The sequence below is a fragment of the Macaca fascicularis genome, chromosome 8 (genome assembly GCF_037993035.2).
Source record: "Macaca fascicularis isolate 582-1 chromosome 8, T2T-MFA8v1.1".
Taxonomy (NCBI): Eukaryota; Metazoa; Chordata; class Mammalia; order Primates; family Cercopithecidae; genus Macaca; species Macaca fascicularis.
Genome location: NC_088382.1, coordinates 104,407,936 through 104,434,818, shown reverse-complemented (window position 1 = coordinate 104,434,818; position 26,883 = coordinate 104,407,936). Strand labels below are relative to the sequence as shown.

Here is a 26,883-nt window from a genome sequence, read left to right as displayed (position 1 = left end):
TGCATGCAACAACCACTTAATAGTACAAAGTAATAACATAATAGCTAACTTTAAAATTTTACTGTGTTTCAGGCATTGTACATTATCTCATTTAATTCTCACAAGTAGGAGGTGAGAACTATTATTCTCACCTAATCTCCAGATTTAGTAACTCACTCAAGGTCACAAAGCTGATAAACAGCAGAGCTAGCATTTGGGTTCAGGTACTCTGATTCCTGAGTCTGCATTCTTAATCTCTATATTACTGTATGTCTTCCTTAACTTAGAATATGCTTAAAAACTGTATGAAATTATCTAAAATTGAAAAACAGAATATTGGGAACTCAGGTTCAGTTCATCATTGCTTTCAGATATGAAGTTACCATTTAAATCCATATCAAACATTCAAAATAATATATTATCTAAACTATAATTAGATACCATTCTAATGTTATACTGAGTCAATAACTGCCCATTTATTAAAAAATAAATTAGTGTTTTATAAGCAATAATAGAACTTTAGCTGAGAAAGACAAAGTGTAGTACCAAGACATTAATTGACAGTCTTCTTTTAAAAATTGGATTGAGGGCTGGGCTGGGCACAGTGACTCACGCCTGTAATCCCAGCATTTTGGGAAGCCAAGGCAGGCGGATCACCTGAGGTCAGGAGTTTGCCACCAGCCTGACCAATATGGTGAAACCCTGTCTCTACTAAAAAATACAAAAATTAACTGGTCATGGTGGCAGGTGCCTGTAATCCCAGCTACTCGGGAGACTGAGGCAGGAGAATCACTTGAATCGGGAGGCAGAGGTTGCAGTGAGCCAAGATCGCACCATTGCACTCCAGCCTGGGTGACAGAGCAAGACTCTGTCTCAAAAAAAGTAAAAAATTAAAAAATAAAATAAAAATTTGATTGAGAACAATATTTTAAAAAGAATGTTAGCCAGCTGTGGTGGTGCGTGCCTGTAATCCCAGCTACTCAGGAGGCAGAGGCCGGAGAATCACTTGAACCCAGGAAGCAGAGGTTGCAGTGAGCCGAGATTGTGCCACTGTACTTCAGCCTGGGTGAATTAAAAAAATGTTAGCCGGCTGTGGTGGTGGGTGCCTATAATCCTAGCTACTCAAGAGGCTGAGGCAGGAGAATCGCTTGAACCCAGGAAGGGGAGGTTGCAGTGAGCTGAGATTGCACAACTGTATTCCAGCCTGGGTAAAATATTACACATTAGGTCCCTTGACACTTTGTGGAACATTAGATATTTTTCTTAGAAACATATCAATATTATTCATAAAACAAAGAACTTAATATTTTAATTTTGGGTCTCCTCTTGGTTAAATGTATTACTAATTACACAGGTTTTCCGAAATAGAAGTTAATTAACTCTTTTAAAATTGTTTGGACTTTCCTAGCTACCTAGAAGCATACGTATACTGCAGACTATGCTAAAATACAAAGTGCTGGAAAAGAGATCCAAATGTAGAATTCAAAATGCCTTACATTTTCATTTCTCTTGAGAAGATCATCATCACTGTAAAGAGGCAAACTTGTCACCATCCATCCAGTGCATAATTTAATCGCACCCATTAACTGTGGACTCCCTGCAAACACAGCTGCAACTGGAGCTTGCCTTCTGCAAAGAACCATAAAGATTTGCACACTGAAAAGGCAAGTATACTATTTAGATCACTGATCTATATCAACTCTGAAACACCAGACAACTTACAATGTTTATACATTTAAATTTCAATGTCAGTTTTCATTTCATTTATGGATTCATTTAAAGAAAAAAATGGGCACCTAACTATGCACCAGACACTTGTGCTGAAGATACAGAAACTTTTCTAAAAAGAGGGAGCAGGGGGAAGACAATAAGAAGTAAACATATATATTGGGTGGTGATAATATGATTAAAAATAATGCAGAGTAAGGGGACAGTAACCAGAATATATTATTTTAGATAAGGTGACTAGTTCAGTGGTGATACTGTGAATTCTCAACTCCATCTTTTGCAAATTAACTACCTACAACCCAACTTCTTCCAAATCCACCTCTCCTTCTGCTCCTTCTCTGTCTTTATCCATGTGTCTGTCTCCAGGTGGAAAATATAGGACTTCTCCACTCTGAATCATTATCCCAAGTCCCAGACAGATGCTAGTTGCAAGGTGGAAAACCTACAAGCAGGTCCCAAAGGGCTGTTCTAATACATTCACTTATTTATTCACTGTCTGAATTTAACATTAAGCACCCACCTCTATGTGCTAGAGATGGTGCCAGGCTATCGAAAGAAAGAGATGGCATATATGGCCACAGTCCTCAATAGTGAGGAAGCAGATATAAAACACAGTAATTGTACCCAGTAACATAAATGTTCAATAGGTAATTGTTTGGGCCTTTGCTGTCTTTGAAAATACTGTGGTAAATCATACAGAGATGTAACTTTCTCTTTTGTTAATGACAACACAAGGCAGTATTCAACAATAGCAAATAGAATTCACAAAAAGTATTAATGGGCAATAGTTAAGGATGATCTAAAGAAAACTATTTTTATAAAATAGAAGATATGTTATAGTAACAAGACATTATAATAAAACCTATTCTTGTTTCTGTATACCTATTCTATAAATCAATTTAAAATTTCTAGAAACACTTTTTGTCTTTTTTCCCATATTTTTCTGGTCTTTTTTGATAGTATTTCATCACTTTTTCATGTCTTATCTTCTTTTATGTCTTTAATAAATTTCAATGTAGTTATTTCGTAGTCTCCATCCATGGAATAGACTGGTTACAAAAATGGCCACAATAATTCCTCTCCCTATGGTCATGGTCTTGGAGGGAACGCCAGTCATAATCATGTGATTTGCTTTGGCCAATAGGACAATAGTAAGCACCGTGTAAGCAGTGACTTAAAACATGCTTGACATTGAGAATTGCCCTCTCTTGCCGCTCTTGGGAATTCTACAACTACCACCTTGTAAACAAGCCCAAGCTAACCTGCTAGATGATGAGAGACAGAGGGCCAAGTCAGTTTGATCCCCTCAGCTGACACAGAGCCAACCCTAGACTTGTGACAGAGACCCTGCCAGACTATCCAGTCCCAGTGGAGCTGGCCCAGACCAAAAGAATCCTCCCCAGCACCCTAACCCTGCTAATTCTCAAGATGGTGTAGAATAACACATTTATTGTTTGTAAGCCACTAAGTTTTGTGGCATTCTGTTATGCAGCAAACCCTAAATGATGACACAAATTTTATTATCAGAAATAGCTAGAGGTCTAATTCTGCTGTTTATGACAAGCTTCCTTGAACTGCTTATGTGTTTTATAATTTTAGAGCTTACCTTCATGAAACTTTCTTATGGAATCCTGTATAACATGGGTTGAAGATGTGTCATGCATTCCAGACCAACCCCAAACCACTTTTAATGCTAATTTCTTTTTTTTTTTTTTTTTTTTTTTTTTTTGAGACGGAGTCTCGCTCTGTCGCCCAGCCCAGGCTGGAGTGCAGTGGCGCGATCTCGGCTCACTGCAAGCTCCGCCTCCCGGGTTCACGCCATTCTCCTGCCTCAGCCTCCCGAGTAGCTGGGACTACAGGCGCCCACAACCGCGCCCGGCTAATTTTTTGTATTTTTAGTAGAAACGGGGTTTCACCGTGGTCTCGATCTCCTGACCTTGTGATCCGCCCGCCTCAGCCTCCCAAAGTGCTGGGATTACAGGCGTGAGCCACCGCGCCCAGCCTAATGCTAATTTCTTAATTTGGGGTTTCTTAGATTAGACAAGCATAATTTCAAATTACACTAGACAAGTATAATTTCAAACTATAAACCCACATGAATTCAGATCCATTGCTATAAATTGAGAGGGGAGAATTTCTCTAACCAAGAGATGAATGCGAGAGAGACATGCTTTCTTATCTTCCTTCTCTACTGTCTGGTATCTTGCTATTCCATCCTTCCACTAACTAGGTATTTGCTCTTCTATCCTTTCACTGTCAGTGTAGCCTTCTGAGGGTCCCTGAGTTACATATGTGTGTGTTGGGGGGTTCTCAATTCCAATTCCCTGCTTCCACAGGCCTAAGACCACATCTCCTGTCCTGTGTGGGCATTAAAATCTAAAACCCCTGGTTATCAAAGCTAGTTATCCACTGACAATTCACCTCCAACACAGGCCAGAATAAGCATCCCCTTGACTCTCTAAATAAAAGGATAGCTCTTCTTTTTTATCCCAAACACTTAGTTTGACAATGGCACTTTCAAATCTCATACCAACCAAGGCTATATTTTCAAGCCCATGGAGATGAGCAGAAAATTAGAATCACTAAGTCCAACAAAACCTAAATATCCCTAAAACTCCTGAGTTTGATGAAAAAATTTGGAGAAGTATTAATTTATTATTTCCTGTGAATTCATTAGATAGCATGCAGTGATTAATTAATAGCTTAATAATAGTCTTGGGCACTTCAATCCTTACTTTATCCAGGTCATAAGTTCCACTGTATCTGGGTCATAGAATTCCTGTAGTTCCATTAATTCTGTCATTAATCTTGGAAAAAACTAAAATGCAAAAAAAAAAAAAAAAAAAAGAAGCCCCAAAAGGTATATGTCAGTAATTAGAAAGTTTAAAACTGTTCCACAGTATTTCAAAAGACTAACAGACTAACTTAAGGCAAATGATATTACAACACCTTTCGCATGGAAAAAATGTCATGATGGATCTCTTTGCTTTCCTTCAATGGCCTGCTTATTTTTCTCAATCCAAATAATCTATTTTATGGTTAGTTCACTGCTTTGACTCAACAAATAATTTTGTCATTACCAAACAATAATAAATTGATCATCAGTTGTATCTTTCAGGCACACACAATATAATTAAATAAATAAATTTTCAGTTCCAATAATTTGCAGAATTTATATCATTTCATAGATGATAAAGTTTTGGAGTTAACAAAATGTGTTTTAATATTAATTCCTATTTACTCAGCAATTTCCTTTGCCAATTATAAACTGAATTAACACTAGCATTAGACTGCAGAAAACAGCATCAGGTGGCATTCTAGAAATGTTTTAGCTCTTCTACAATGTTCCTAATAACAAAAAAAATTAAGCATTACTAAGAATATTACATTTTATTTTGTTAGGATAGTGTCTCAACATGTTTCCTACCCACACATACAAATTTATCACTACCCTTGTAGATAAAGTACATTTTATTAATATAAAAATCTAATTGTTTTACCTCTTTCCATAAGCTGAGACCTATTATAGTAGGCACAGCCATGCTCAGAATAAGAGCCTAAAATATGAAAGCAAAAAGGATTACAGATAAATACATTTCAGAATACATGTTAGAGGTAATAGACACTACTCTATGATCAATCATATATCTCTATAGTTATACAAAATTTCAAAAAAAATGAAGTCAACATAGAACCTAGTTCACAGAATGAGACGGGTGAAAACTAATGACTTTCAAAGATATTAACTTGGAAGTAAAGTGAGACATAAACATTTACTATAAAAATTTAACGCAGAACATTAAAAAGGTAATGCTCATAATTTCAAATGGCAAGTCGATATTTGAAAAATTTGCCAGAAATCTATGTTATACAGATCTTACAAAGGATAGTACACTACTACATGAAAAGCTATCAACAAAAAAGACAATGAATTAACACAAAAAAATAGCTAATATACATCGGTACACTAGTCTGTTAAAATAAGAATGCATAAACTCTCCTCGAAATAAGACTGGCAAAATACGACACGAATATCATTAAAGATAATGTATCATCGTCCTGCTATAATAAAACGTGTTCTGCCTACTGTCCCATGTCTTTTAGTGACCCTATGATCCACCAGAAACCTAGGAAACATCTAAGATATCTCCCTGTTCCTCATTTCCCCATACTTAATAAGCAGTGAGGCTTACTGATCTTCTAACTACTTTTTTCATTCCAATCTGGCATACTGCTAATCGAATGGGCTTTGGAGTCAGAAAAACCTGGGTGTGGCTGGGTGCGGTAGCTCACACCTATAATTCCAGAACTTAGGGGGCCAAGGTGGGAGGATTGCTTGAGTCTAGGAGTTTGAGACCAGCCTGGGCAACACAGAGAGACCCTGTCTCTAAAAAAAAAAATGTTTTAATTAGCTGGGCATGGTGGAGTGTGCCTGAAGCCCCAGCTACTCAGGAGGATGAGGAAGGAGGATTGCTTAAGCCCAGGAGTTTAAGGCTACAGTGAACCACGACTGTGCCACTGCACTCCAGCCTGGGAGAGTCAGACTCTGTCTCAAAAAAAAAAAAAAAAAAAAAAGGCCGGGCACGGTGGCTCAAGCCTGTAATCCCAGCACTTTGGGAGGCCGAGACGGGCGGATCACGAGGTCAGGAGATCGAGACCATCCTGGCTAACACGGTGAAAACCCGTCTCTACTAAAAAATACAAAAAACTAGCCGGGCGCGGTGGCGGGCGCCTGTAGTCCCAACTACTCGGGAGGCTGAGGCAGGAGAATGGCGTGAACCCAGGAGGCGGAGCTTGCAGTGAGCTGAGATCCGGCCACTGCACTCCAGCCTGGGCGGCAGAGCGAGACTCCGTCTCAAAAAAAAAAAAAAAAAAAAAAGAGAAAAGAAAATCCTGGGCGTGAAGCATGATTTCCATACTTACAAGCTTGGCAATCTCAAGCAAGTTATTTAACCAATTAAAGCCTTGTTTTTATCTATAAAACAGAGAAAATCTAAGACTGAATAGCATGTGAAATGCTTCAAACAGTACCTGACATAATGAGCATTCAATAAATTGAAGCTTCAATTACTTCTATCCACTCTGCCTCCTCTGTGACTGAAGTTTGTTCCCTGTGGACTATCCTTCACAGAATTGTCAGAGTGAGCAAATAGAAAATACAAGTCTGACTCTCTCGCTTTCCATGAGGCATACACATCCCAATTCCTTCCCACTGCCGACGGCATGAGAGCCAGCTCTGCAGCATGACACTCAGGGACCCCATGGCCTCACCTTCCTCCATTTCTCCAGTCTCATTTCTTGACCACCCCTACCTACCTCACACTTTGTGTGCCAAGAAAACTAAATATATTGTGCCTTTTTCCCAGTCCCTTTGATTACATCATGTTCTTTGCCTACCTCTGTGTCTATTCCTTCTACCATGAATACCCTCTCTTTCCCCTTCATTTGCCTAATAACTAAATATCTTTCTAATCTCAGATTGGAAAGCCTTATTTGAGTGCCTAAAAAAAAAGAAAAACAGAATTAAGTAGCCCTTCCCTATGTTCTAAAAGAACCCTATGAAAAGTTCTAGGCCGGGCGCGGTGGCTAACGCCTGTAATCCCAGCACTTTGGGAGGCCGAGGCGGGCGGATCACAAGGTCAGGAGATCGAGACCACGGTGAAACCCCGTTTCTACTAAAAATACAAAAAATTAGCCGGGCGCGGTTGTGGGCGCCTGTAGTCCCAGCTACTCGGGAGGCTGAGGCAGGAGAATGGCGTGAACCCGGGAGGCGGAGCTTGCAGTGAGCCGAGATCGCGCCACTGCACTCCAGCCTGGGGGACAGAGCGAGACTCCGTCTCAAAAAAAAAAAAAAAAAAAAAAAAAGAAAAGAAAAGTTCTTTTTGTTTTTTAGGAGGCAGGACAGGGAGAGAAGGAAGAGCTGGCAGGTTGGAGAAAGTGGAAGCGGAGGGAGCAGGGGACAGAGGGTCGAATTCTTATTATCTGTTTTTACGCCCAGAGATTATAATCCACTTGATGAAATTAACTATGCTATAATTATCTTTGTATCCCAAGCACACAGCAGGCAGAATGGAATGTTCCATTCATATAGAAAATATACCATAGTTCTAAATCAAACCAAGAAAGATATTATAAAAATTAATTCTTGGTGGCCTCTCACATTACTGATTCACTTACATTTTTACCTTTTATTTTTAAAGTTGTATGCATTAAAATGCATTACTTTGATAATCAGAATTTTTTTTTTTAATTTTTATTTTTTGAGACAAAGTCTTGCTCTGTTGCCAGGCTGCAGTGCAGTGGTGTGATTTTGGCTTACTGCAACCTCTGCCTCCTGGGTTCAAGCAATTCTCAATTCTCAGCCTCTCGAGTAGCTGGGACTACAGGCATGTGCCACCATGCCCAGCTAGTTTTTTTTGTATTTTAAGTAGAGACAGGGTTTTACCATGTTGGCCAGGCTGGTCTCGAACTCCTGGCCTCAAGTGATCCACCCATCTCAGCCTCCCAAAGTGCTGGGATTACATGCGTGAGCCACCGTGCCCAGCCCAGAAATTATTTTTAAAAATGTTTTGCACAGGATCTGTTTTTCTACCTGTAAGTCATCATGTAATTTACTCATGCTATTTCAATTGTATTCAATGTAGTTTCCACTTATTAGCTTTGATTTTATATAATCAGAAGAGAAACAAATACTTAACGCGAAATAATGACTCACCAACAATATTGGGTGTACAGTTCTTAATCGAAGCCACTTGAAAAGTGTCATCCAAAGTTCAGGAGAACATACGCCAAATGCTGCTAACATGCACACATAAGGAATCCAGATGTACTTCAAGCTGGAAAACACAAATGGAGTCATACATGAGACATCCTGTGAACACCATTATTATCTAATTTCTCTCCTCTGAGCTCTTTCCTGCTACTCACAAAAATACCAAAATGTTAAGGGACAGTGAAAAAGCTTAGCCTCTAATTTTCAGCAACAGATTGTTATCTAGTTTTTTAAAAATCAAGCAGACATGTGGTCTAGCAAATTAGGATAAAATAAAAGCATTAATACTGATGAGGGGCCGGGCGCGGTGGCTCAAGCCTGTAAGCCCAGCACTTTGGGAGGCCGAGGCGGGCGGATCACAAGGTCAGGAGATCGAGACCACAGTGAAACCCCGTCTCTACTAAAAAAAAAATACAAAAAATTAGCCGGGCGCGGTGGCGGGCGCCTGTAGTCCCAGCTACTCAGGAGGCTGAGGCAGGAGAATGGCGGGAACCCAGGAGGCGGAGCTTGCAGTGAGCCGAGATCGCGCCACTGCACTCCAGCCTGGGCAACAGCGTGAGACTCCGTCTCAAAAAAAAAAAAAAAAAAAAAAAAAAACTGATGAGGATGCAGGAAAATTGTATTCTTGGAGAGAATATAAACTATTAGAGTTTTTTCAGAAGGCAGTTTGGAGAACTGTAATCCCAGGACTTTGGGAGGGTGAGATGGCCAGATCACTTGAGGTCAGCAGTGTAAGACCAGCCTGGCCAACATGGTGAAATCCCATCTCTAGTAAAAATACAAAAATTTGGCCATGTGTGGTGGCTCATGCCTGTAATCCCAGCACTTTGGGAGGCTGAGGTGGGTGGATCACTTGAGGCCAGGAGTTTGGGACCAGCCTGGGCAACACAGTGAAACCCCGTCTCTACCAAAACTACAAAAATTAGCCAGGCGTGGTGACATATGCCTGTGGTCCCAGCTACTTGGGAGGCTGAGGCAGGAGGATCACCTAAGCCTGGAAGGCAGAGGTTGCAGTGACCCAAAATTGCACCACTGTACTCCAGCCTGGGTGAAGAGCAAGACTCTGTCTAAAAAAAAAAAAAAAACAAACCCTCTAAGATAGGCAATGCTATTTCTAGTAATGTAGCCTGAAAATATATTAGCATAAGAGTATAAAGATAGACATACAAGGGGTTTTTTTTTTTTTTTTTTTGAAGCGGAGTCTCACTGTCGCCCAGGCTAAAGTACAGCGGGTGTGATCTTGGCTCACTGCAACCCCCGCCTTCTGGGTTCAAGCAATTCTCCTGCCTCAGCCTCCCAAGTAGCTGGAATTACAGGCACATGCCACCGTGCCCAGCTAATTTCTGTATTTTTAGTAGAGACCAGGTTTCACCATGTTGGCCAGGCTGGTCTCAAATCCTGACCTCAAGTGATCCACCTGCCTTGGCCTCCCAAAGTGCTCAGATTACAGGCGTGAGCCACCGTGCCTGGCCACACACAAGAGTTTTAACTACAGCATTTTGTTTTACTAGCAAGAAAATTGGAAAAAACAAAAACAAAAACAAACTTCTGTTCTTCAATAGGTATTGACTAAATACATTATTATAAGAAACAAAAAAGCAAAATGCAAAACTTCATGCGCAATGTTAACCTAATTTTTGCTTTCTATTTTTTTTAATGTAGATATATGGCACAAGCAAAAATAACACTTGGGGCTGGGCACAGTGGCTCACACCTGTAATCCCAGGACTTTGGGAGGCTGAGATGGCCAGATCACTTGAGGTCAGCAGTGTAAGACCAGCCTGGCCAACATGGTGAAATCCCATCTCTAGTAAAAATATAAAAATTTGGCCATGTGTGGTGGCTCTTGCCTGTAATCCCAGCAAACTGGGAGGATGAAGCAGTGGATCACCTGAGGTCAGGAGTTTGAGACCAGCCTGGGCAACATAGGGAAACCCTGTCTCTACTAAAAATACAAAAAATTAGCCGGGCGTAGTGGCAGGTGCCTGTAGTCCCAGCTACTCGGGAGGCTGAGGCAGGAGAATGGCGTGAACCCAGGAGACAGAACTTGCAGTGAGCTGAGATCATGCCACTGCACTCCAGCCTGGATGACAGAGCGAGACTCCATCTCAAAAAAAAAAAAAAAAGTTAAAAATTTAGCTCTTAAATTAAAAAGATTAAAAATCAAGGTGTACAGAAAAAAATTAACTTGTATCATTAGAAGAAAATACATTACTTTATGTTGTAGATGTTAAAGAAAACAAAAGGAACCCATCTCCGTAGGAGATGCCAACTGCTAAAAATGGAAGAGGAAAAGTTTAGAAAAATTAATAGATATCAGTGCTTAGTACAGATTATCAAGAAAAAAATAACATTTCAAGGGACAACTTTTGTAATAAATACTAAGGAGAACAATCAGACCCTTCTATGATATATTCCCTGGTGTCAAACTCAGAAGAGACTGGAAGAATCTGGGCCTAGAGTATAAATGTTAACCACTGCAGTTTTATAAAACAGCAAAGCCATGGAATGGAGAAAATAAAGAAATATCCAGGCTGGGTACAGTGGCACACGCCTGTCATCCCAACACTTTGGGAGGCCAAGACAGTAGGATCATTTGAAGCCAGATGTTCACGACCAGCCTGGGCAACAAAATTAGACCCTGTCTCTACAAAAGAATTTTTTTAATTTTCAAAAATTAAGAGGCTGGGTGCAGTGGCTCACACCTGAATTCCCAGCACTTTGGGAGGCTGAGGCGGGTGGAACACCTGAGGTCAGGAGTTCGAGACCAGCCTGGCCAACACGGTGAAACCCCATCTTTAATAAAAATACAAAATTTAGCCAGGGATGGTGGCGCACGCCTGTAATCCCAACTACTCTGGAGGCTGATGCAGGATAGTAGCTTGAACCTGGGAGGTGGACGTTACAGTGAGTCGAGATGGCACCACGGTACTCCAGCCTAGGCAAGAGAACAAGATCCTGTCTCAAAAAAAAAAAAAAAAAAAAAAAGGAGAGCTCTGCTCTTGTTTGCAGCTGATCTAGGGGCACAATGGTTTTGGCACACACAAAAAAATTGGAATACGTGCATAGTTTTTTCCAATATGCATGTTTCACGAACTTTTTGAAGACTCCTTGTATCCACAGTGAAATATTTTTTAGCCTTGAAAAAGAAGAAAATCTTGTCATCTTACAATATAGATGAAATTTGATGATGTGACATAAAGTGAAATAAGCCAGTCACAAAAAGATAAACACTATAGGATTCCACTTACATGAGGTATCTAAAGTAAACAAATTCATAGAAATGGAAAGTAAAGCCGGGCGCGGTGGCTAACGCCTGTAATCCCAGCACTTTGGGAGGCCGAGGCGGGCGGATCACAAGGTCAGGAGATCGAGACCACGGTGAAACCCCGTCTCTACTAAAAATACAAAAAATTAGCCGGGCGCGGTTTGTGGGCGCCTGTAGTCCCAGCTACTCGGGAGGCTGAGGCAGGAGAATGGCGGGAACCCGGGAGGCGGAGCTTGCAGTGAGCCGAGATCGCGCCACTGCACTCCAGCCTGGGCGACAGAGCGAGACTCTGTCTCAAAAAAAAAAAAAAAAAAATAAAGAAATGGAAAGTAAAGGCCAGGCACAGTGGCTCCTGGTGTAATCCCAGCACTTTGGGAAACCAAGGTGGGCAGATCACCTGAAGTCGGGAGTTCGAGTCCAGCCTGACCAACATGGAAGAAACCCCATCCCTACTAAAAATACAAAATTAGCTGGACATGGTGGCGCATGCCTGTAATCCCAGCTACTTGGGAGGCTGAGGCAGGAGAATTGCTTGAATCCGGGAGGTGGAGGCTGCGGTGAGCTGAGATCATAGCATTGCACTCCAGCCTGGCAACAAGGGTGAAACTCCGTCTCAAAAAAAAAAAAAAAGAAAGAAATGGAAAGTAAAATGGTGATTATTAGAGGTTGAGGGTAGGGAAAAAAATGAGAGTTGTTCATCGATATACAGTTTTAGATTTACAAGATGAAAATGTTGTGCAGATCTGTTGTACAACAATGTGTGAATATACTAAACACTGCTGAATTGTATACTTAAAAAACATTAAGATAGTGGATTTTATGTTATGTACTTTTTTATCATAATTTTAAAAAAACTTAAATGTGGCTGGGTACAGGGGCTCACGCCTATAATCCCAACACTTTGGGAGGTTGAGATGGGAGGATGGCTTGAGCCCAGGAGTTCAAGACCAGCCTGGGCAACATGGTGAGACCTCATCTCTACAAAAACTTTAAAAAATATTAGCCAGGCATGGTGACACCAGCCTGTGGTCCCATCTAGTTGGGAGGATATCGTGGGAGCATTGCTTGAGCCTGGGAGTTCGAGAGCACAGTGAGCTGTGATGGCACCACTGTACTCCAGTCTGGGCGACAGAATGAGACCCTGTCTTTTTTTCTTTTTTTTAACTGAAGACGCGGCCTCACTCTGTCGCCCAGACTGGAGTGCAGTGGCATGATCATGACTCACTGTGGCCTTGAACTCCAAGGCTGAAGCAATCCATCCACCTCAGCCTCCATAGTGGCTGGGACCACAGACGTATGCCACCATGCCTGGCGCTTTTTTTTTTTTTTGTAGAGATGGGGTCTTGCCATGTTGCCCAGATTGGTTTCAAACTCCCGGGCTCAAGTGATCATCGTCCTCCATCTTCCAAAGTGCTGGGATTATAGGCGTGAGCCACCACGCCCAGCCTATCTCTCAAAAACACAAAAACAGGCGCACCTGCTTATGCCTGTAATCCTAGCACTTTGGGAGGCTGAGTCAGGCGGATCACCTGAGATCAAGAGTTCAAGACCAGCCTGACTAACATGAAGAAACCCCATCTCTACTCAAAATACAAAATTAGCTGGGCTTGGTGGCGCATGCCTGTACCCAGCTACTTGGGAGGCTGAGGAAGGAGAATCACTTGAACTGGGAGGCAGAGGTTGCAGTGAGCTGAGATTGTGCCACTACAATCCAGCCTGGGCGACAAAGGCTCTGTCTCAAAAAACAAAAACAAAAAACAAAAACTTAAACATAATTATCTTCAATGCTATTAAACATTCAGTTTCTATACAAGTAACCTAATTGAAGAATTTAAAGCTCCAAACTTCTAAAGATGGTAACATTTTCTTCTTTCATCTATTAAAGAAAGATGCTCCTATATGAATTACAACTTAAGAATGATTAACTTTAATATGCAAAGAGTTTCATATATTGCCTTTTGTTGTTGTTGTTGTTGTTGTTTTCTGATAGGGAGTCTTGCCCTGCCGCCCAGGCTAGAGTGCAGTGGCACAATCTTGGCTCACTGCAACCTCCGCCTCCTGGGTTCAAGTGATTATCCTGCCTTAGTCTCCTGAGTAGCTGAGATTACAGGTGCCTACCACCACACCCAGCTAATTTTTTTGTATTTTTAATAGAGACGGGGTTTCACCATGTTGGCCAGGCTGGTTTCAAACTCCTGACCTCAAGTGATCCGCTTGCCTCAGGCTCCCAAAATGCTAGGATTACAGGCGTGAGTCACTGTGCCCGGCCTCATATATTGCCTTTTATGAAACGTATTCCCATGCATCTTATTTATTGTACAGTAAAGGATTAACCTTGCTTAAAAAGAGATTTGGCCTTTGCCCTCAACTTCTAGGTGGTAACCTCTTGCCTGATAAGAGCATCTTCGTTTGCCTGGGTCCTTTAGGTCATGCATAAGAGTCTATGCTAACAGTGTGATTTATGGTGGGAGCCTTGGGCCATGTGGTGTCAGTTCAACTTCTGAAGGGCTGAAGACTAATGTCAGCCACACAGGTGGTCAACCACATATATATGACTGAGCCCCAGTACAAACCCTAAATTCAAAGCATGGGTGAGCTTCCCTGATTGACAGTACTCCGTGTGTACTGTCACACATCGTTTCTGAGAGGAAAACAGGTACTGTCTGCATGATTCCACTGGGAGGGAACAAATGGTAGTTCTGTGCTTTGGTGTCTCCTGGACCTTGTCCTATGGGTCTCTTTCCTCTGCTGATTTTAATCTGTGTCCTTTCACTGTAACAAACTGTAACTCGAGTATAATGACTTTTTAAAATCAAGCCTGAGGGTAGTTTGGAGGACTCTCAAACTTGCAGTTGGTGACAGAAGTAAGGATGGTCTTAGGAATTTCTGACCATTGCATTTACCTTCCTAGACTGTGTGCTTCTGAGGAAGGGGGATCCTATCATGTGTATTTCTGTATCTCCCACTATTGCTAGAAGAGTATGAAAAAACCAAAAACTTCTGCTGAATGAATACATTTTAATAAAGTTTATTAACAAGATGGCACGATTTTCTACAGAAGCAGGAAGGGAAGTTTAAAAACTAAATACTTAAAAATAAATAGTGCAAGATATGTTTCAAGGATTCAAACTCCCTAAACAATTATTACATAACTTATCTAAATATTAATATGTGAATACCTATTTTGCCTTAACAAATTTAAGGTATACAGAACACTAAAATGATCAAGCAAGTGAAATACAAAAATTCTACCTTATTGAACATTAAATGGGGCCCTACATATATTTTGTAAAAGTTCATTTGCCATTGAAAGACAATAAAATAAATGAGGTAAGGAAAGGATAAAAGCCTACCACAAGCTCCCTGTGCTACAGCCAGACTGAGCTCCTTTTCCTCCTGCCAGCAATGTGCCATGATCCTTCCTGCCCAGGCCTGGGCATATGCCGTTCCCTCTACCTGCAGTACTCTTGCCTCTTTGGGTCACCTAGTCCACTCCTACTCACCCTTCAGGTCTCAGGCACTTTTTCCTTAGGGAACCTTTCTGATCTCTTTAAGTCAAATTCTGTTTTATATGTTCTTATAGCACCATGTACATCTCCTTCACTTACCAAAGTTGTAATTTTATTTTTGTATGATTGACATCTGTCATCTCCATTAGGCCATAAGTTAAATAAGGTTAGAGACTGTCTGTTCCACTATTGGGCTTATTGAGGTACCTTTAGCACCTAGCACAACGCCTAGAACTTGGAATATGTTCAATAGTTTTTAAACAAATGAATGAATAAGTAAATGTCAGTTCATTATACTATAAACATCTTTGTAAACTCCAGATAAATTAAGAAAGTTTATAGGTTTTGAGTTTTTATAAAGTTTTATAAATGTATTATTAGATGTATCTACTTATTATCATTAAAAAAGACAATCTTTGCTGGGCATGGTGGCTCACACCTGTAATCCCAACACTTTGGGAGGCCAAGGCGGGCAGATCATGAGGTGAGGAGTTCAAGACCAGCCTGACCAATGTGGTGAAACCCTGTCACTACTAAAAATACAAATAAATTAGCCGGGCATGGTGCTGTACGCCTGTAATCCCAGCTACTGAGGAGGCTGAGACAAAATTGCTTGAACCTGGGAGGCGGAGGTTGCAGTGAGCTGAGATTGCGCTACTGCACTGCAGCCTGGGTGACAGAACGAGATTCTAAAAAAAAAAAAAAAAAAAAAAAAGACAATCTTTGTGGGTTTTTTTACTTTTTTTTTTTTTTTTGAGACGGTGTCTCGCTCTGTTGCTCAGGCTAGAGTGCAGTGGCGCAATCTCGGCTCATTGCAACCTGTACCTCCCAGGTTCGACAGACCCTGCCACCTCAGCCTCCCCAGTAGCTGGGACTACAGGCGCACACCACCACCTAATTTTTGTATTTTTAGTAGAGATGGAGTCTCACCATGTTGGTCACACTGGTCTCAAACTCCTGACCTCAGGTGAGCTGCCTGCCTTGGCCTCCCAAAGTACTGGGATTACAGGTGTGAGTCACTGCTCTCGGCCAACAATCTTTGTAAAAACAAAGGGATCACATAAAGTACACTTACCCTTCTATAACCATTGCAAGAGAACCCAATAAAATAGTGTGAATTACATGATAAATTATTTCTGGTCTTTCTCCAATTCGTCCATCTTCAAGAGTAACAGTTTCCTTCAGGGACTTACCACTACAAAAAGAAAATGTATTTTTTAATACTTTGAAAATATATTTGTAAAAAACCAAAGATACATTGTTTATCATCTTTGAAGTACATACCTAAAATTTTATATTTCAACAGAACAAAAAATATAGGTGATCTTTAAAATTTGAAAGTATATTGTACTAGTTAAATACCTAACATATATACTACGTTTCTGCAAATGGCTTTTAGAACCTGAAGACAACAAACTCTATGAAGACTAAACATGAATTTTCAGAAAAATAAAAAAGGGCTAGGAGCAGTGACTCACGCCTGTAATCCCAGAACTTTGGGAGGCCAAAGTGGGAGGACACTTGAGGTCAAGAGTTCAAGACCGGCCTGGCCAACATGATGAAACCCCGTTTCTACTAAAATACAAGAATTAGCCAGCCATGGTGGTGCATGCTTGAAATCTCAGCTACTCTGGAGGTTGAGGCAGGAGAATCGCTTGAATCTGGGAGGTGGAGGTTGCAGTGAGCCAAGATCGTGCCACTGCACTCCAGCCTGAGTGACAGAGTAAGACTCTGTCTCAAAAAAAAGAAAATAATAATAAAGATTTGTAGGTTCTTCTTCCAAGATCAATTATGAATCAACTAGCAATTGCTAAATTAATATAGTTAAATCATAATTTGAATAAATTCTTAAAATTAAGAAATTATACACAATCTCTGTCTTTTCAAACATGATAAAAACATCAAAGGTTAGTCAAACTTTATAGCTTTTTTTTTTTCTTTTTCTTTAAGAGATGGGGGTCTCACTGTGTTGCCCAGGCTGGTCTTGAACTCCTGGCATCAAGCAATCCTGCGTCAGCCTCTCAGATTGTTGGAATTATAGGCATAAGCCACTGCCCCTGGCCTCAAACTTTGTAATTTAAAACTACTTATACTGCTAACTTCGTTTAAGTTAAATAGAATAAATTATTCTTATATTAAGTAAACATTTGTACAAATTAGTGAATCGGTCTGTAAAAGTTTAACTGATTATTTAAACTTCAGTTATATATTAAGTCTCTAAGTTTAGGGCTGAGCACGGTGGCTCATGCCTGTAATCCCAGCACTTTGGGAGGCCGAGGCGGGTGGATCACCTGAGGTCGGGAGTTTGAGACCAACCTGACCAACATAGATAAAATACAAAATTAGCTGGGCGTGGCAGCGCATGCCTGTAATCCCAGCTACTCGGGAGGCTGAGGTAGGAGAATCGCTTGAACCCAGGCTAAGGTAGGAGAATTGCTTGAACCCGGGAGGCAGAGGTTGCACAGAGCCAAGATTGTGCGACTGCACTCCAGCCTGGGCAACAAGAGTGAGACTCTGTCTCAAAAAAAAAGACAGAAACAAAAAACAAAACAAAACAAAAAACTAAGTTTAAATTTTTCTGGTCAACAAAACCTTTTTTTTTTTTTTTTGACAGGGAGTGTCACTCTGTTGCCCAGGCTGGAGTGCAGTAGTGCAATCTCGGCTTACCACAACCTCTGCCTTCCGGGTTCAAGCGATTCACCTGCCTCAGCCTCCCGAGTAGCTAGGATTAACAGTGAGCGCCATCACGTCCAGCTAATTTTTGTACTTTTAGTAGAGATGGGGTTTCACCATATTGGCCTGACTGGTCTCAAACTCCCGACCTTGTGATCTGCCGGCTTTGGCCTGCCAAAGTGTTGGGATTACAGGTGTGAGCCGTCGCACCTGGCCAACATATCTTATAATGATATTTTCCATGTCAATGAAAAGAGAATGGAATTAGAAGCTCTAAAACAAATATAAAAATATTGGAAGAATATTAAAAATAAGTATTTCATATATTTCCATAATGTATGTTAGTAATATGATTGATTCTCATAGGTACTTACTTAATCCTCCTAAAAATAACTTGCAACATAGAAAGAAAACAAATAATTAACACCAGGATATAGAAAGGTAATAAAGAAGACTGTGTCAATCGCAGAAAAAAATCTTGAGATGGTGCCTGCAGGGATTCTTGACAGAGGAGCCAATTCATTGTAAAATTCCTATAGAAGACAAAAAGCATGATATTAAATTCACAGACGTTTTAAACTACTGAACACAGAAGTATTTTTTTTAATATCAGTAAAAACTAAGAAAAACCACATTTCCTAAACCCGTTTACTTATAATAGCAAGGTACTATCCTTTATAAATGACGATAATAGTAACGTATTAGTAAACAAAGCATGTGCTCTCACTAAAACTGCTCTAATGAATGTAAAACTGCTGCTTTTTATTGCCAAGTAACGTGACCATCTCTAAAGCCCAATATAGTTTTTAGGGAATTTTGGTTTCTATCTTTATCTAGAAGACAACAAACAATTCAGCTGGCTAACCTCTACAAATGCATTGTCAAATATGGTAGCTACTAGAGACATGAGGTTTTTAAACAGCTGAAATGTGGCCAATTCAAATTGAGACATACTTTAAGTACAAAATACACCCAGGATTTCAAAGAAAAGAAGAGCAAAATAATGATTTGAAAAACAAAATATATCCTTAATAATTTTTACATTGTTTACAAATTATTTTTATATATTAGAGAAAATATGTTAAAATTAATTTCACTTGCTTCTTTGTATTTTTAAAAATATGGCTACTAGAAAATTACAATTACATAAGTGGTTCACATATTATTATTGGATAGACCTACTCTATATTGACAGGTGTAACTCAACTAGGACCCACTTAAAAAAGAGATACCTACTTATTAAGATAAATCATAACATTTGAAATGTAAACCTTTTGAGCAGTATGAATCAGGATAAACATTTTTTGGCCCTAAGTATGATCAACAAGACTCCTGGTTGTATATATGTTTATCTGCGTCCTCATTTCTCATCCATCTCTAAACTCCTATCCTCAATCCCTAGCCGTGGGGAAGGATGTTAGAGATGGAGTGATGTTCAGGAGTGCTCACTGATGGATTGAGAATGTCTACTTAAATCATTGGGTTTAGAACAAAATGTTAAAGTTTAACAATGTGGTAAACACATTCTAAGGGTTTTTTTTCTTTTATTTTTAAAGACAGGGTCTCACTGTCGCCCGGGCTGGGGTGCACTGGCACAATCTTGGCTCACTACGACCTCCACCTCCCAGGCTCAGGTGGTCCTCCTACCTCAGCTTCCTAAATAACTGGGACCAAGGCATGCACCACCACACCCAGCTAATTTTTTTTTTTTTTTTGGTTGGTTTTTTTGTAGAGACAGGGTTTTGCCATGTTGCCCAAGCAGTCATGAACTACCCGCCTCAGCCTCCCAAAGTGCTAGCATTACAGATGTGAGCCACTATGCCCGGCCATTGAAGTTTTTTTATCTTTATTGTCTAAGTGGTATCAATTTAGGTAAACTTACATAATCTAAAACTTACTTAGTCATATTTAGTCCAAATTTTACTTCAAGGAATTTCAGCATATGCCCATTTTCTTTGTGTGGGACAAACATCTAGAAGAGAAAAACACCAGTTAAACAAAGAAATATTAGCTATGCTTACAAGCACATGCTTTCCCCAATACTAGAGACAGAAAACACAACAAGACTACAAAACAAAAATATGAATAAATAATATATGGTACGACTAGGAAGCAAGGAGATTTACTGACATAAATCAATACCATGACCTTATGTTAAAGCATAAACTACAATGGGGTACTAAGAACATTTCTTTTTTTCTTTTCTTTTTTTTTTTTTTGAGACAGAGTTTCATTCTTGTTGCCCAGGCTGGAGTGCAATGGCATGATCTTGGCTCACCGCAACCTCTGCCTCCCAGGTTCAAGCAATTCTCCTGCCTCAGCCTCCCCAGTAGCTGGGATTACAGACACGTACCACCACGCTCAGCTAATTTTTTGTATTTTTAGTAGAGATGAGGTTTTACCATGTTGGCCAACCTGGTCTCAAACTCCTAACCTCAGGTGATCAAGAACATTTCAACCTTATCCCACCAGGCTCAAGTAACTCACCCACTCTTCTAAACACTTTTCATTTGTCTCACTTTATTCCATATGGTGACATTTTTAACTTAATAAAAAATATGCATTCCCTTTTTCTTTTTAACTATATACAGAAAAGAATCAGAATCCTACTTTCTCACCCAATATGCTAGTTATGATTATTGTTTAACTCAAAATTATACTGTTTAAACTCTATTACTGTGCTACCTCATTATTCTCATTAAAATTTAGTCCAATATACTTCATTATTCATTTTGTTTTACTATATGAATCCCAGAGAGTTACTTACCTTCATTATAATATTCAATGTTATTGTCAGAGTACACACCAAGTAAAAATTAATCACTTTTATTATTTTAGCTACAAAACTTCCTTTCTTCACATTCAGCTGTGGAGGAAAAAGCATATGAATAAAGAAGTGAGGTGTTAAAAAATTAACAATTTAAAAAGTAATCATAAGAATGGCCGAGCACAGTGGCTCAAGCCTGTAATCTCAGCACTTTGGGAAGCCAAGGAGGGGGGATCACTTGAGGTCAGGAGTTTGACACCAGCCTGGCCAACATGGTGAAACCCGGTCTCTACTAAAAATACAAGAATTAGCTGGGTGGGGTGGCACATGCTTCTAATCCCAGCTACTTGGGAGGCTGAGGCAGGAGAATCACTTGAACCCAGGAGGCAGAGGTTGCAGTGAGCTGAGATGTACTCCAGCCTGGGCAACAGAGCAAGACTCCATCTCAAAAGAAATAAATTAAAATAAGAACAATAAAAAGACAGTTCTAATTACCTGAAGGCACTTAGCAAGCATTAAGGCTGCTACTAAACTTAGTAAAGGAGATACCAACAAAGCTGGATTCTCAAATTGCAGTAAATATCCCAGAAAGAGGGAAAATATGTAGATTTTATAAACTTCATAAACCTGTTGTGACAAAAATAAAATAAGTGAGAATAAGTTATATTTTATCATACATGTTTTCATTTGTTTTATTTAGATTTAACTATAATTATACAGTAAATGCTCTACTATAATTTAGGAAAGTATTATGCAAATGTTCAATCAATATTTTTAATGTTGGCCGGGCATGGTGGCTCACATCTGAAATCCCAGCACTTTGGGAGGCCAAGGTGGGTAGATCACTTGAGGTCAGGAGTTCGAGACAAGTCTGGCCAACATTGTGAAACCCGTCTCTATTAAAAACAAAAAATATTAGCTGGGCATGGTGGCGAGAGCCTGTAATCCCAGCTACTCGGGAGGCTGAGGCAAGAGAATTGCTTAACCCGGTAGGTGGAAGTTGCAGTGAGCCAAAATCGCACCATTGCACTCCAGCCTGGGTGACGGAGCAAGACTGTCTCAAAAAAAGAAAAAGAAAAAAGAAAAATCAGACGGGCATGGTGGCACGCACTTGTAGTCTCAGCTACTCAGGAGGCTGAGGCAGAAGGATCGCTTGAGCCTGGGAGGCAGAGGTTGCAGTGAACCATGATTGAGCCACTGCACTCCAGCCTGGGTGACAGAGTGAGACCCTGTCTCCAAAAAAGTAAAAATAAATAAATTAAAATAAAATAAAAAACAAAAAGAAAAAAAATCAGTCAATAGCCAGAGCCACTTAAAAAAAAAAAAAAAGATACCTCGGTCAGGTGCGGTAGCTCATGCCTGTAATTCCAACACTTTGGGAGGCTGAGGCGGGTGGATCAAAAGGTCAGGAGTTCGAGACCAGTTTGGCTAACATGGTGAAATCCCATCTTTACTAAAAATACAAAAACTACCTGGGTGTGGTGGCAAGCGCCTGTAATCCCAGCTACTTGGAAGCCTAAGGCAGGAGTATCGCTTGAAGCCAGGAGGTGGAGGTTGCAGTGAGCTGAGATTGAGCCACCGCACTCTAGCCTGGACAACAGAGTGAGACTCCGTCTCAAAAAAAACCAAAAAGATACCTCACTGTTACAAGTCAGAACAGTAGTTACCCTTGGGGGTTGAAGTAATGACTGGGAGACAGAGCATGATGGAGACTTCTGGGTGTTGGTAATGATCTATTCCCTTTTTAAATTTTTTTAGAGGTGGGGTCTCACCATGTTGCTCAGGCTGGTCAAGTGATCCTCCCGCCTCAGCCCCCACCTCACACAGCTAATTTAAAAAAATTTTTTGTACAGATAAGGTCTCACTGTGTTGCCCAGGCTGGATTTGAATTCCTGGGTTTAAGCAATCCTCCTGCCTTGGCCTCCCGAGTAGCTGGGACTACATGCATGTGCCACCATACCTGGCTTATGTTCTATTTTTGATTTGGGTTCTGGTTCTACAGAAGTGTGCCAGTTACCAAATAACTCTCTTAGTTCCAAACTCCCCTTTCTATCCTTTGCCTGGCAATGCTGGGCCTAGGACTCTGCAATCTACATTTCTGCTTTTCCTGTCGGTTCCCTATGAAGCTCTGCCAATAGGAAATGCTAGAGGGAAAGTGCAAGCCTGGAGGAGGAAGGAGCCTGCTCCTTCCTCTTGCTTCCTGATGACTTGAGGGTCCTGTGATCTCACCTCAAGGATGCTTCTTCAACCCAACAGAGCAATTACTTCCTATGGAAGCACTGAATGCAGCTGCAGTTTTCCCAACACTTCAAGAACTAGCTTCATCACATCTTCCAGCCCAAGAAACCCAAGACCAGTCAGACACAGCCACATCCTCAGAGGCCTGGGTCCCAATTCTGAAGGGCCCTACTTTTGAGCAAAGCTGGTATTTCTGAGCTCAAAAGTCTGAGTATCAGCTCTGTGAGGTCCTGTTCTATATTTCTACGTTTTAATAATTTCGTATTTTTCCCTAGCAGTTAACTGCTTTCTGCGTTGCGATCTCTATGAAACTTTCAGGCTCTATTACCCTTTCATTTAGCAAGTTAATGACTTTATACTTGGTTAACAATTTATGTTAACTTCTCTTTGTCCAAATAACTTAAATGTTGTACGCATTGGGGTTCTGAACCATAGGAGTGTATGGATGAAGAAAAGAGAGGTTTTAAGATACAATGCTATAAATACATTCATTCTCTGGATTTAAAATCATCATTTCAAAATGCCATAATACCTTGTCATTTTGCTTCAGTGAAAAGATATCTAGCAGGAATAGAGATATTGCTTGAAGAAACAGGAGATAATGGCTATACTCCCACATCATCATAAATGTGTAAGTTGAAGCACTCATCAACAAGTAGCAAAACCTCTAGGGAAAACAAATGAAAGAAACTAAATATCAATAGCTTTATTACGATAAAAGCCTATGAGACTGTTACCTCAAAGTTGCAGCTCTGTTACTCGTTCAACTTTAAGCTATGTAATTATTGAAACTTTGTTTTTAAATCACATAATTATTATTAAATCCTTACAAAAACAACAAGAGCTCAAATAAGGCACTTGAGAGAAATCAACCACTTGTCCTTCAGTGTTCAACATCACATTGAGAATTTCAGGAAGACAAAGGGGAAGAAAAAGAAAATTCAATATAATTTTCTTTCATCCCAAAAGAAGTAAAGCAATAAATATAAGAAAGTGGTGGCGTTTACTAGACCTGGCTGGTGAGCTTTTGTTATTGTGGAAGCAACTCCTTTTGCTGTGAAAATAATGTTTCAATTCCATGGTGCTTCAAGTTTTAATAATTTCCTAATTTTCCCTTTGTTCCCTCAGTCCTAGTGGTGGTAGCCGCTTTCTATAGTTGTGATCTCTATGAAACTTTCAGGCTCTTATTACCCTTTCATTTAGCAAGTTAATGACTTTATACTTGGTTAACAATTTATGTTAACTTTTCTCTGTCCAAATAACTTAAATGTTGGTATTCATCATGGTTCAAACTTATTTTCTTAAAAACTTCATTTAAATAGTCTGTTTACATCTCAGCCTATTCCACAGCCTATGTCTTTGCTTTTTTCATTTCCTGTCAACAGAAGTGTTATCTTTCCCCAATGCCTGTACTGTCAGCCATATTAAACTTTCAGCTCTTTTCCTCTGCTAAATACTAAACACAAGGGATGTCACTGCCCTTGCCGAAAATCTGCCTAGGTCAATTTTGTCCTTCAAAATGTCATCTCCCATGTGATCCCTTAGCAAGTTACCAAGTCTGTGACAAATCCCATAACATATTCAACAACAGCTTCTCCTTCTTCCATGGACCTACTTTTAAACTCTGGATCCCTCCACTGGCTGTAGTGTCAAATGACCTTGTTCAGATAAGAACAGTGAAGGAGAAGGACAATAAAGGTCAGTCAAGAAACCTAAGAACTGTGCTCTCTAAAACCAAGTCTTTCATACTCAGCTGACTACACTCAAGGATAAATTCCAGGGTCAGAAATACCTCAGCCTTCAGCAGATAAAATAATTTTCCAGCATCCTGAATTAGATTAAGACCAGAGAACCAAATGTAAGAAATGGCAAACTTCCACCTGTTGGGCAAATAACACCAACTGCAAAGCACAGAAGGGCTCTAACATAAGCTTCTGCTCTTCCTGTCACCATAGCTATACGCAGGGCAAGGGTTCTGGAAGCCTTCTAATGTGGAACAATCAGAACTGTAATAACCAGACCTGACACCATCATTCCCAGAGAAACCAATTCCAGAAAGCAATGAAGGCTCAAATCTAGACCCAGCCTAATTAACGTACCGGGCATTTGGAGATTAATTCTGAGATTCTGGGGGAAAGCTACAACATACTAAAACAAATTGTTAATTCCAAAGGTTGACTCTCAAACTACTCTAAGAGCACACAGTAAAAATGTCTTAAAGAGAGAACTATGTATCAAACACAACCTGTAGAGTTAGCAAAGTTATTTCTTTCCCTGAGCATTTTCAAGGTTCTGTGCAGTCTTGCCTACCCCGACCTTGCTTGCAGTGTCTCACAGGGCTTCACTTTCACTGTGCCTGTAGTGTGAACTTTTTACACATAGGATTTATGTGATACATCAAACAGGTTTCAATAATCAACCACAAATGTTTCTTAATGACTCCAGATAACTGCACAAAAGACTGAACTGAACTTGGATATCCTAAGGCAACTGGGACGACGAAACTTAGCCTCAACAATGGGAAGCAAAATACAAAATACGTGATTTTTTAAAAGTATATGGGCTGGGCACGGTGACTCACACCTGTAATCCCAGTACTTTGGGAGGCCGAGGCAGGCGGATCACCTGAGGTCGGGAGTTCGAGACTAACCTGACCAACATGGAGAAACCTCGTCTCTACTAAAAATACAAAATTAGCTGGGCATGGTGCAGCAGGCCTGTAATCCCAGCTACTTGGGAGGCTGAGGCAGGAGAATTGCTGGAACCAGGGAAGCAGAAGTTGTGTTGAGCCGAGATCGCACCATTGCACTCCAGCCTGGGCAACAAGAGCGAAACTCCATCTCAAAAAAAAAAAAAAAAAACACATGTAAGCTGAGCACAGTGGCTCACACCAATAGTCTCAACACTTTTGAGAGGTGAAGCCAGCTGGACTTCCTGGGTCCAGTGGGGACTTGGAGAACTTTTCTGTCTTACAAGAGGATTGTAAAACACACCAATCAGCACTCTGTAGCTAGGACTGTAAAATGCACCAATCAGCACTCTGTAAAACCACACCAATCAGTGCTCTGTAGCTAGCAAGAGGATTGTAAAATGCACCAATCAGTGCTCTGTAAAACGCACCAATCAGTGCTCTGTAAAATGCACCAATCAGCGCTCTGTAAAGTGCACCAATCAGCGCTCTGTAAAATGCACCAATCAGAAGGATCCTAAAAGTAGCCAATCGCAGGGGGAATTGAAAAATGGGCACTCTGATAGGACAAAAACAGAACATGACAGGGGACAAATAAGGGAATAAAAGCTGGCCACCCCAGTCAGCAGTGGCAACCCGCTTGGGTCCCCTTCCATGCTGTGGAAGCTTTGTTCTTTCGCTCTTCACAATAAACCTTGCTACCACTCACTCTTTGGGTCCGTGCCATCTTTAAAAGCTGTAACACTCACCCCAACAGTCCGCGGCTTCATTCTTGAAGTCAGCAAGACCACCAACCCACTGGAAAGAACCAACTCCGGACACGCTCTGTGAGGTCAAGGCAGGTGGATCACTTGAGGCCAGGAGTTCGAGACCAGCCTGGCCAACATGGTAAAACTCCGTCTCTACTAAAAATACAAAAATTAGCTGGGTGTGGTGATGTGCGTCTGTAGTCCCAGCTGCTAGGGGGGCTGATGCATGATAATCGCTTGAACCCAGGAGGCGGAGGTTGCAGTGAGCTGAGATTGTCCCACTGCACTCCAGCCTGGGCAACAGAGCAAGAGACTCCCCCTCTCAAAAAAAAAACAAAAAACAAAAAAAAAAACATGTTGCTAAAATACTGCTCAGTGATGGCAAGGAGCAAAGTATTCACACGTAATAACTCACATGGATGTCAAGGGCATTATTAGGCTGAGTGAAAAAAGCTAATCTTAAAAGGTTACATACTACATGATTTGATTCCATTTATATAACCTTTCAAGG

General features: G+C 40.6%; 1 protein-coding gene across 9 annotated transcripts in view; it reads right to left on the bottom strand.

Annotated features, from left to right (window-relative positions):
• The window catches only part of DPY19L4 (dpy-19 like 4), a 76,110-nt gene that overhangs the window by 5,627 nt on the left and 43,600 nt on the right, over positions 1–26,883 (bottom strand). For 4 of the 9 annotated variants that reach the window (XM_005563724.5, XM_073999100.1, XM_073999104.1 and 1 more), the window contains 10 exons: positions 23,467–23,601; positions 21,192–21,323; positions 20,697–20,795; positions 19,828–19,901; positions 18,304–18,462; positions 16,332–16,451; positions 8,423–8,543; positions 5,208–5,264; positions 4,443–4,525; positions 1,476–1,608 (listed from right to left, as the gene is read on the bottom strand). In XM_005563724.5, the coding sequence (XP_005563781.3) occupies positions 1,476–1,608; positions 4,443–4,525; positions 5,208–5,264; positions 8,423–8,543; positions 16,332–16,451; positions 18,304–18,462; positions 19,828–19,901; positions 20,697–20,795; positions 21,192–21,323; positions 23,467–23,601 (1,113 nt within the window). Of the gene's footprint in view, positions 1–1,475; positions 1,609–4,442; positions 4,526–5,207; positions 5,265–8,422; positions 8,544–16,331; positions 16,452–18,303; positions 18,463–19,827; positions 19,902–20,696; positions 20,796–21,191; positions 21,324–23,466; positions 23,602–26,372; positions 26,449–26,883 lie in introns of all 9 variants that reach the window. The other 5 variants (XM_045398514.3, XM_073999101.1, XM_073999103.1 and 2 more) reach the window with 4 other exon arrangements.